The 12288-nt window shown below is 37.7% G+C and overlaps 1 protein-coding gene across 1 annotated transcript; it reads right to left on the bottom strand.

Moving 5' to 3' along the window:
- Positions 1-3818: 3818 nt before the first annotated feature.
- Positions 3819-8341, bottom strand: LOC149213970 (TMV resistance protein N-like). The gene is made up of 4 exons (XM_089390829.1): positions 7808-8341; positions 6621-7716; positions 6069-6485; positions 3819-5958 (listed from the first exon to the last, which is right to left on the bottom strand). The coding sequence occupies exons 1-4, from the start codon at positions 8320-8322 to the stop codon at positions 4093-4095; spliced, it is 3894 nt and encodes a 1297-aa protein (XP_089246955.1). The 5' UTR covers positions 8323-8341; the 3' UTR covers positions 3819-4092.
- Positions 8342-12288: the final 3947 nt, after the last annotated feature.

Below are 12288 nucleotides of genomic sequence, written 5' to 3'. Positions count from 1 at the left end.
CTGCAATTCCCACTCGGGGTTGGAATTTGGATTTCTCTTTACCCGTCAAACAACTTTTTTTTGACGTTTTAGATCTTCATACTACCCGTCAAAGAACGTTATGTTTAAAATGTTACCCTTCACCAGTGATGCTTTGATAATAAATTAACCATTCACCAAAAAAGTTTTGACCATAACACATGAATGAGTTATTGAATCTGATTATTTCCATATAATTAATAATGATAAAATATTTTCTATTTTAAAATATCTTTTTATATCAAAATTTCTCAATAACCAAATTGAAAATCAAATTAATTGTTAAAAATTAAAATAAAAGTACTTCATTGTAAGTCTTGTACACAAAATTATATAGTTCTTCATAAGTGAATTTTTGGCATTTTGGACATTTTTAGACAACCATTTATTTTCTATTTAATTTATAGCTGACCATATTATTTTGTATTTTTGTACATAGCCATATTATTATTTGTACACAATTGTTATTATTAATTCCAATTAGACTCAATTAAGTATCATTATTTACCGAAGTTGTCAAATCCCAACCCTCATGAGGGCTACTATGAGGACTCCACCCAGCTAAAGAAAGCAATGCCTTTTGAAAATAAACTTTTATCCTATTACATAACCCTTTACACAACCCTTTTGAAAATAAGTTATATCTCATTATACCACTTTCCAAACTGAAGCTAGTGAAACTATTAACATATATATGCAATTACAAATGATTCATACATCATTAACATGTAGCAAAAACTAGTCTAGTGAAATCAACCCTAAAATGTTGGTTTAAGGAAAAATTGATTAAATTACATTTTAAATTTCCACCCAAAAAAGCTGGTACAAGGCAAAGTTGATTAAATTACATTTTTTATTTCCATCGTACATTACAAGTTTATAGATTCTCTAATAATTTATGTCCCTCTTTCCCATATATGTAATAGTAAATCTATAGTCAATAAATACCTCTTCCTCATTTTTTAAAGTATCCTTACCCTTTATCTTGGGCATGGCTATCATGTCATCCTCATGTAATTTGAGTCATCTCATGGTGCACATATTCTAATTTTCAAGTGAAATTATAGGGTTTGCCTCTACTCCACTCCTAATGTCTTATCCTCAAACTAACTCCCTTTTTTTCTTTGTTTTGTGTGCTATTTCTTATCATTTTAAACTAACTCCCTTTCTTTCTTTGTTTTATGTGTCAATTTCTCATCATTTTAGAGCACATATTGATATACTTCTTCTAAAATGGAACTTATCTAAATTTATCTCATTTTACATAGTAAATTTTTAACATATTTGGGATGTTGAAATTCTCATCATTTTAGAGCACAGATTGATATAATTTCACTAAAATGCAACTTATGTAAATTTATCTCATTTTACATCGTAAATTCTTAACATATTTGGGAAGTTGGAATTATTTTTTCCTAGTTATTTTTATGTAAAATTATATCGCATAAAATGCCATAATATACACTTTATACTCTATTCCTCAAACACATTTTCACTCCTTTTCCTTCTCTTACATTTGAATAACACTTTCAACTCTTTTCCTTCATTTAATTCTTTCCTAGTCATAATTACAACTCATATCAAATTGAGACTAAATTTAATTGAGAATTTCTTGGCAAAGCAATATTAATTAACGGTTTAGTAAATTTTAAATCAAACAATTAACATAAAAATAAAAACCAAAGGCTAGTGAAATTTATCACTTCAATTGGGATGTAATCACACCATTATAATAAATCAAGAGAAGTTAATCATCTCCTCATAATTGACACTTCAAGACAACATTATAATAAACCATACTTCATTTCAACACAATTAAAAAAATGTTACTTTACTTTATAGTTGACACTTCAAGACATATTATTGTTTTTCATGTAAACACAATTAAAAAGATGTTAAAAATTTTAATAGTTAAAATATAATTTAAAAAAAAAGAATGAAGAAAAAAATAGATTTCATTATAGTATTAAAAGACGAAATAATTGGTCAATCTGTAATGAATAAACACCATCTTACAATTAAATGTAACCTATAAATTTTATTTTTTATTTTTAATAATAAAAATAGATACTAATTTACAAAATGTTTATAATAAAAATACACATCACCATAAATAAAAATACATAAAATATTTCCAACTAAAAAACACAAAAATCTAATAAAATTACAGGTCAACGAAAATAAAAATACACCAGATGTTACCGGCCAAAAGACACAAAAATTTATGTAAAAATATAATTCGCCCTTTATAAAATTTCCTAACCTAAACACAACCCAAAAGTCACCCATTATAAAATTTCCTAACAACACAACCCAAAGATCACCCATTATAAAATTTCCTGTTAAATGACCAATCAATAATGGCCTGAGTAGTTGAGATTTGGTAATAAATCCACATGTAATAACCCAAAGAATAGTTACTCTGTCAAAATCCAATGCTATGATGGCGTCACTCGCCTGTCTAATTAATTCATTAGATACAACACAACACAGTGACCGACTTGGATCGCTACCAACGAACTGGGGGAATTGAATGTAAATTGGTGGATCTCATTAATTACATTGCAGAGTTGGAGCCTGCCAGAGCGTGACAGGACAGCTGTGGGAGAATATAGGTAAATAGGTGACTAGGTATAAAGACGTTTTTGAAAACAATTAAACCGTCAAAAAAACGTTCCGGGAGTTTCAAAACACATCGTGTGAAACGGCAATGTAAAATTATTAAACGTATATTACGGTCAAAAGGCCTTCTGACGGGCATTTTGCCCGTCAAATTCCAACCCTGTTCCCACTCATAATAACATACTCAGAAAGGAAATAAAAGCGTTATAATAAATGTTGCAACAATTGATAAAATAGCAAAGCAGCGTATACTAATGCTCTGAAACCGCAATTGCAAATAAGCTGACCACTTTCAGTAAATCAAAAGCAAAGAATGCTTTATAAAATATTATAAAATAGCGGGAAAATCTTTTTGACCTTGCCAGACAAGCTATAAGAAATGCAAGAGAGGGTCCCTCCGTGGATTTAGAGTTGAAGTAGGTCACAGAGTACCTGACACTCACACAGTACCTGATTTTCTAGCTCATTAATTTGATATTAATTCACTTTGAATAGACTTGGCAAGAATTACAATTAATTGTGACAGAAAGCTGATTTATGAAATATATTTCATTCAATGTCTTATAATTGATTTTAGTGAGGGTTTTTATATATAAGTGCCCCTTTGAGCTAGATTGATCATTATTACTGACAAGCACACAGAGTGCCCAACTTTGTTCAATAAAATGATCTCTAACGTGATATTATGTTAAAATATGCATCTACCTGTTGTTAAACATTTGAGTAGGATTCTGGAATCTAACCTAGGCTATAAGGTAATTTGGTACGACCAAGTTCTACCAAATAAAAGAACAAAAGAAATGGAAAACAAAAAGAAAAATAAAGCAGAAAAATCTGGGAGCATATATCATTTGCCTCTTGTTTGCATGTACAGCTTAGTATGTAGTCAAGGTATTGGTTGTATCCATATAATTTTTCAAGTACTAGTGATGAAGACATAAAACGTTGTTAAGGGGCACATTGTTTCTCCCTTCACTCTTAAAACGTTTAAATTATAAATTATATAAATTTCTCCACTCAGTTTTACAAGTACAACATATTCATTCGTGACAAATTTCATGCAAAATTAAACACACATATACTTGGAAATGAATCAAAATTCTTTACATGTACAGGAAGAACCAAAATTACCAGAAAAAATGTATCATAATAATAAATTTTAAAAATATTTTATGAATTTAACACTTTATTCATTAAATGGAATTACCATGTCAACCTGGAAATTTCAAAACCAAATTAGGACTCACCAACTCCCTTATCCAATGGACTGAATCAACTGCTGCATCTGTTGTTCGCGATGTATTCCCCAGCTTCGAGTTGTTCGCTTGCTTGGCGTTGGTGGGTTTGATTCAGTTCGGATGGTGGTAAAGTCTGCATAGGCAGTTTACAAAGCAGCAGTTATGGTTCCAAGTGTAGGTAAATGACGCAGTGACCACACCGGGACACATTGACTTATTTGCCCGTTGACTCATAATCAGCAGGCACTGCTTGATTTAGTTCTCCCGGTACTACTTGATTTATTTCCCCCATTAATTCGTAACCACGAGACACTGATTCATTCATTTCCCCTGCGCCGGGGACTACTTGATTTATTTCCTCCGCTGATTCAGAACCACGGCGGACTGCTTGATTTATTTTTGCGTGGACCACTTGATTTATTTCTCCAGTTGATTCATAACCACCGTGTGACGAGTCCAGTTCGTTCGCCTGCCTGTCAAGAGCTTCAGCCTCCGACCGCAGTAAGTTCGCCCTCCTGCGCAGTGCTTTCGCCCGCCTGTGCTTTAGAACGTTGCCCCGCCTGAATTCATTTTCAGCTTTTAAACGTAGTCTGTTCTCCCGCCCCCAATCCACTCCATGCCCCACCCGCCGATCAAGTCCAGTCCCCAACCACACATCGCTTCCCTTGCTGAAATCCTCACCTTCCATCCACAGATGATTTCCCTCGCTGAAATCTTTACCCTTCACCTGCAGTTCCTCTTTCCACAATTTCAAGTCTTTAAACAATTCCACTTCTTTCAAATCGCTGTGAGGAGCTTCGGAGCTTGATATTCTAAGATTAGTTGCCCGCACCAATCCCCTTATGCTCCGAAGACTGCAACATCCAGAAACCCGGAGATGCACCAAAGATATCAACGTTTCAACACCTGGCAACTCCTTGACTAGTCCACATTTTCTCATGTCCAGTTCTCTAAGTTTTGCTAGACCGCAAAGTCCCGATATTTTCTTCAATGCAACACACCCATTCAAGCGCAGCGATCCTAGCGTCGTGGGCAATGCTCCAACCTCCACCAGTTCTAAACAATCGCTGATGTCCAGCTGACGAAGGTTGGGGCAAATGCCTTCAGCAAATGACAATGCCTTTATTCTTGTGCCATGCAGGTCTAACTGTTTGAGTCGAAGAAGCATGTACATGTGAACAGAAGAGTCTAACAATCTGTGCCCACTCCGCTGTGCTGATGCATCTTTTCCTTCAACATTTTCCACCCTTCCAAATGGCACCTCACGCAGTGGACATTCTATCACTTTCAAAATTTCAAGACTGTTGAACTCTGTCAGACCTGCTGGCAAATATTCTAGTGTTCCACAACCAATAGTGAAATCTGTCAATTGTTTCAACTCTGCAAAAGATTCTGGCAAACATTTCCAATTCCCTCCAAAGAGTGTCAATTGTTTTAAGTTCTTTAGCTTTCCAAGCGAAAGTGGCAGCATTCCCATAGAGGATTTCTCAAAGGATACTGTCAGAATTTCCAAGTTATATAGGTTTCCAATATCACATGGCAATTCTGTGCAGTTTGTATTCCACAAAACAAGTTTTTCCAGGGACCGCTGACGTGTGACCTCGGGAGGCAATACTTCCATTTTCTGACAATCTGAAAGGTCTAACCTTTCGAGCGTTCTGATATTTCCTAGTGTTCCCGTTCTGAGGGTCAACCGGGAGCAGCCTTTCAAATAGAGATGTTTAAGTCTAATTAAACTCCCGAAGGAATGCGGCAGCGTTTCCAAACGGGAGCACCCATACAAGTTCAGATACTGTAGGTTTGTAAGATTCCCAAAAGAGTTTGGCAGCGTTTCCAAATCGCAGCTACCAGTCAAATTAAGATGTTGGAGGTTTGAAAGATTCCCAAAGGCACTTGGCAGTAATTTCATGCTAGTACACATTCTCAAATGTTTCAGCGAGTGGAGAAGAAAGAATTCATCTGGCAAAGCTTGGATAGTGCATCCCAGTTCAATCTTTTCCAGGTGCTTCAGCTTCCCAATAGACTTTGGCAACTGGCAATGGGCTACATCAATATGCAGCTCTCTCAACTGCATAGGTGCCTACAATGAATTGCTCATGTTAAATTTAAAAACCTCTACCTGCTATGAAAGGAGAAAAACACACAAACTTTTAATCACTGAAAATAACCATAACGCAACAAAACAATTACCTCACTGTCACTCTCCCACAGTGTTTGCAATTGGATATTGCGGCCAAAGATTTCTAAAACTCTCAAATTCTTTATCGGAATACAGGAAGGCAGAAAAAAATACCGACACGGCCGATCAGGGGAAACAACTTCTGAGCACCCAAGAAGTGAGGAGCAAGTAATTCCCGAAACACTTTCTGAGAATCCATGTGAAAGAGAAATAATTTCCGAAACATGTTCCGATATCGGATTGATGGAAGAGAAATCGCAACGGAGCCATAGAAGATTTGACAGTCTCAAGTGGTTGAATATGCTTTCAGACCCTTCACCTTCAACCATCAGCAGCTGCAAGCCGCGCAGATGAAGAAAAGGATGCCCCATGTCCAGATGATTTTCCAAAGACATGCGGCCTGATGTTTGTAAGTTAATTCCGCGTACCTAAATTGTTTAGTGAAGACAGTTAGAAACAAGAGACAACCTTCAAAATTTTAATAATTCAAAAGATGAAAAACACATTTCTCTGACGATAAATTTAAGAGCAGTAACATTTTGTGTAGAGCTTCAAACTCTTACCCATGATTGGTGGGACACATTATAAAAGGTGTTGTCTGTTAAGCGCCAAAGACGAAGCTTTGCTTCTTTCACTGCCAAAGCTCTCCCCAAGTCTCTAAGGTGAGAATGAACTCTTATACAGTTTCTGTGGTCGACCTCTACAAGGTACTTGTTCTCCAGGTTCCGAAAACCGATGGATCCTTCCCAACCAGATCCCTCCCATATTTTGATGGCCTTTTCTCTGTCTTCTCCTATGAAGAAACAAGCAATGTCTAAGAATATCTCTCTCTCTTGTTCATCAAGGCTATCAAAGCTAATTTTAAGTCTTCCTTGTATATCCGTGGGAAGTACATTGGATATTTTTTGTAACTGGGCTCTCCAATACCCCAAGTCCTGGCTTTCCGAGTAAAGAAGAGATCCTATCACTTTGAGAGATAATGGCAATCCTTGGCATTCATCCAAAAACTGGTTAACAACTTCTTCAAATTCTACAAGAGGGCAAGACTGCTGAAAAGCGTGCAAGCAAAAAAGCTCTCGAGAATCTTCTCTATTCAGACCTTTCAGACTATAAATAGACTTCGACTTCATTCCGTAACTTTCAAGAAGAGCCTTATCGCTAGATGTAACTAAAATTAGGCTACCTGAAATAAGGGTATCCTTCAGTGGTGAAAATAACGCCCGCAGCTGCTCGACAGAATCCACATCATCTAGAATTACGAGAACTTCAGAGGATGGGACATAACTTTTTAACATAGCTATGCCTTCATCAATGCTATTCACTATCTGAGCCCGTCCAGTCAAGTCCTCATAAAGTTTACTTTGCAAGGATGTTAAAGAACCCCTAGATGCAGCTTCCCTCACGTCAAACAAAAAGCAAGATCGATCATACTCTGATCTCTTACGGTTAAAGAGCAGTTTCGCAAGAGTCGTCTTTCCAACTCCACCAATGCCTGCTATCCCTACAATCTTGGCTTCGTGATGTTGTGATAGCACCGTCCATTCAAACTCTTGTAGTTTTTCTTCTAACCCAGTTTGATATGTGGCCACCTCCAAAAGGGGTTTTCTGACCCTTTTCTGCACCAATTGCAAAACCCTATCCACGAGCTCCCCCTCGTCCCTGATTATTTACAGAAATATAACTAAAGACGGTGAGAAACATGTTTAAAGAACAAAAAGGTCAATAGGAGAAAAGGAGTTAGAAATCTTACCCATTACACTCCTGCAGTTCCAGACCGCTTATATCTGCAACGCTAGAAAGCGCCTGTCTCCACTTTTCAACAGTGTTAGGTTCGTATCTCTTCTTCTTTTCTAGCTGGCGAAGGGCTTCAGCATACTTTCCGCAATTGCCTTCATGCTGGGTCCTTCGAAGCTCAGAGGGCTTAACATTGTAAAAGACAGGAATAATGGTCGCCCCCGACTTCAACATCAACAGGAGCTCGTCGAGACACCACTTTGATTCGGCGTATCGCGGAGAGAAAATAGCCACATGAACAGAGGCCGTTGCAATAGCTCCTTCAATTTGAGAACTTATATTTTCCCCTTTCTGCATTTCTTCCTGGTCTAGAAAGACTCTGAATCCAGAGGAAAGAAGCCGTCGGTAGAGATGGCTGGCGAAGGTTTTCTTAACATCAGGCCCTCGATGATTGAGGAAAACGTCGTAAATGTAATTGCTGTTGGGAGTTGCAGAGGACGAGGAGGAAGCGAATGTGTAATTATTCGCCATTTACTATATTAAGGCCTGATAAATTTCACTGGGCACGGAGATGAGAAGGTGAAATGCCAAAAGGGGCAGACTCAGAGTGACAAGAAGACGGTATTTGAGCGATCAGCCGATCTGACATGTACCAAACTGCTTGCTAACAAAAGTTAGTTAGCACATCTCTCATATTTATTATTATTTAAATATTTAACGTGGGTGGGTTATTGACCTGTATTTTCATGGTGCGATGACATAGGATATGGGCTGGGTGTCATCTTTTAACAGGCTATTGGATCCCCCATTAGTAAAATTAACCAATGATTTGAATCTATACTCCGGATTTAAGTGTCTAATGTATATTATGAACTACAACCTTAATTAAAATGTTTAAATATCCTCTAGGGTTTGCATTCGCCGTGGTAAAAGGTTATACATGGCTAACAGTGCATGACAATACTTCATGCAAGGTTTTGTTTTCCAATTATTTCAACTGCGCAGTGGATATGACTAAACACTTAAACAGCTGAAAGCAGAAAATACACGCAGCCGAATCAAACGGTATAGGCTAATCTTGAGCTTAAGGTTCCGGTCATCACATCGGTCCTAACACTCCGAAGTCATCACTGTAGTGGGAAGGATCAGACAATCCCTATGAATCTTGGCGGTCGAAGATCTGTTGAGTGACTAAGTATTATTGTTTCTGGTTGATTTTTTTTTTCCAATTTATTTTATTGCAATTTTTATTGATGTTATAATATATATATATATATATATTCTTTTCATAAATTTGTGTTTAAAATGAATTTAGGGTAGTTTATATATATTCCATTAAATATTTTTGTTTAAGCAAATTAAAATGTTTACATAATCTAACATAAAATTACAAAAAATGAATTTAGGGTGGTTTATATATATTTCATTATTTATTATTATTATATCACTTTTGTTGGGTATTTTTCCATGGGAAATACCAAAGCCAAACACACAGACACCACAGAGACAATACTCTGTTTCATCTCTTCCAGGACCTTTGCACAACGAAGCTATTAAAAACAAATTAACTCAGAACACAGCATTACACAGTCACAAAACATTTCTATTAATTAAAAACAAACATTCTGTTACATATTTCTTCCTCTGTGCAAAGAGGGAATAAAAAAAAAACTCTGCTGCTCTCACAGATTTTCCACTGCTGTGGAGATTACAAAACCAATTTCAAAACATTCCCCTGTGTTTTACAATGACCCAAAAAAAATTACATGCCTCCCCTGTTTCATATCTCGCACTGCTGTGCGTTCAATACATTTCCATGAGCTACAAACTCTGCATTTTCAATGGCGGACAAACATTATATCCCTGTTCTTGTTAAGCCCTTGCACTGCTGTGCATTCTCTATATATCAAAACAAATATAACACACGTTCACCGTGCGCAGGCACCATTACACAAAACTACAAAAGGAACTCCACACGCAGACACCGTGTGCAGGCACAAAAAAAATATACATACAAAAAAAAACGCACACACCTCGTGCGCAGCCACCATACGTATATATAAACATCTATAAAAAAAACAAAACGTATGCCCCATAACCTTATTAAAGGCCTCCACCAAAAACTACGTCAAGCATTAAAATCCATTGAATTCCCTTCTCGGCGGTCAACAAGAAATCTTTCACTCCACGCAATTTTTGATTTGACGCGGGCGGGGTCGGCTGACGTCACTTTGGTGCCACGTTTCGCCACCTCATTCGTCGGGCCCGGTCATTAAACTCCGCGCAGCTTCGCGCCGATCCGAGCCTCCAAAACTGATCCGACGGAATTCGCACGCCAGGCTCCCGCAAACAGAACGACCTTTAGCGTCCGGGGAGAGGGCGGATTTGGTGTTGTACAGGGGACGTGTGGCGCGTCCTGATTGTGTCGGTTCCCCCTTCACGGATACCGCCTTCTGCGAATGGTGGTGCGGGGAGACCGGGCCGGTTTGGTTCTGGCGGTTTTGGGTGCAGCGGTTTGGGCGTTGGTACGTCTGCTGAGTTGACTGCCTACGTCCGCCTGCTGCCTGCAGTTGGAATTAACATTCCAACACTCCCCTTTAATTTCAACTGCTGGGCATTAGGACATACCCAAGCACTTCCTCATATAGAGGGATTTCTCAGTACTGCCGTTACAAAGATATCATCCTCACATAGAGGGATTCACCAACTGCTTCTGATGCAGTTCACAAACAAACAAAGTTGTCTTCCTCTTAATAGAGGGATTCACCTGAAACTGTGCTTAAGAGCACCTTCCTCATGACAGAGGGATTCACCATAACAATGTGCTGAAGAGCACCTTCCTCATGACAGAGGGATTCACTTGTTATAAAAACACATCTTCCTCTTAACAGAGGGATTTACCAAACTATGCTAAAGAGCATCTTCCTCTCAACAGAGGGATTCACCAAATGACTGCTTCAAATGCAGCTCCAAAACAAAACATTCATTGCACTGTTGTGTATACTCCACACTGCTGTGTGTTCACTTGCATTGCTTGTGCACTTTTCAAAGACAAAATACTCTGTCTTTCCTGGAACAATTACACTGTCCCAACTTACAAATTTACACTGCTGTGTGTAAACATTTCTTACACTCACTGCTGTTGCATATGTTGCATTTCAATTCAATGAACAACAAATTCATTACATTTACCTTTACAGCTGTAAGGAAAATTTCTTTTGCATGTGCTGCTGTCCATTACATCTCATTTCTTCAACAAAACTTTAATGCTGCTGCATCTTTCTTGTTTGCATTGCTGTGTGCTTCTCCTTCTTCACGATGGGAAAACTTTTCTTCAAGCTGCTGCTGTCCATACCCATAACCATAGACTGTCATCCCTGGGTTTTTATTTGCTGCTGCGTTGCCTCTGCAATTTGCACTGTGGCTGCCTTTTGTTTCATCATACTGCTGTGCCCATACTCTTGGCACTTCATTCTCCACACAAAAAATAACACGGGCTGTTACTTTTTACACCCTTGCTTCACACAATCTTCAGTTTCATTTTTTTTAATTACACAATGCACTGCTGTGCAATTTCTTTCATTTTTCTGCTGCCACACATTATCATTCACCCATGTGCATTAAAAATCTGTTGTCCCTGTTTTTCTTTATGCATTTCTTTGCATGCTGCATTGCATATGAAGAAAAACATTACATTTTTTTACTGCTGTGTAACAAAAATTTCATTGCATTCTCAGCCACTGGGCATTTACGCTCTGCTGCGTTTTGCCTTCTTCTCATTTTCTTCTCACTGCTTTGCATTTTCATTCCCAATACAAAACATTTCCATCTGCTGTGTATTATACTCACTCTGCTGTGAGTATATTCTCTCACTTTACATAAAAGGAAAACTACATTCCATTGCTATGCATTTCAATGCATGTGCACCACAAAAAAAAAATTAAACTGCTGTTCATTCTAATCCATGTGCTCCAAAAAAAAAATTCCAAACTACTGTCTTATGTTCTATCTTCCCACTGCTGTGAGGGTTTCCATGCTTTGCATTTTTTCTCTTATCTCGCTGCTGCTCTTTACATTTCAGCGCTGCCATCTTTTCTTCTTTATGCATTTCTGTGCATATTGCATAAAAACAAAGCAAAAACATTGCTGATTTCATCACTACTGCATATTACCTTTTAGAGGGATTAACAAAGATTTCATTTGCAACTGCTGTGCTGCAATACATCCTCCATCAACAAATGACTGTTAATACAGTTCAGCAAACAAAAAAATTCAAGCTCCCCTTTAGTGTATGCTTGTCTTCTTTTGGCAGACTCTTCTCAAAACAAATTTAGATCCACTGGGGAGTTCAAGGGGTTTTCAGATTGCCTTTCCTTCCTTCTCCATACTTGTGTAACTTTCTTCTTTTGTGTGGGTCTAGCTTGTGTAAGAGCCCATGTCAAGTTACAATCTCATGCCATATGCCCAATGTTATGACACTTGAAACATTCAACCTTG

Source organism: Pinus tabuliformis, chromosome 1_1 (assembly GCF_031772625.1).
Source record: "Pinus tabuliformis cultivar Carrire ecotype Pingquan chromosome 1_1, CPIR1, whole genome shotgun sequence".
In the NCBI taxonomy this organism is placed as follows: domain Eukaryota; kingdom Viridiplantae; phylum Streptophyta; class Pinopsida; order Pinales; family Pinaceae; genus Pinus; species Pinus tabuliformis.
This window is presented reverse-complemented; position numbering and strand designations above follow the sequence as displayed.

Bases quoted from the DNA above. Each gene is read 5' to 3' on its own strand.
- LOC149213970 (XM_089390829.1), bottom strand. From the start codon at position 8,322: ATGGCGAATAATTACACATTCGCTTCCTCCTCGTCCTCTGCAACTCCC. The intron at 7,717-7,807 runs GTAAGATTTCTA...GTAAATAATCAG, and splicing joins GAACTGCAGGAGTGTAATGG to GGACGAGGGGGAGCTCGTGG. The intron at 6,486-6,620 runs GTAAGAGTTTGA...TAAACAATTTAG, and splicing joins ATGTGTCCCACCAATCATGG to GTACGCGGAATTAACTTACA.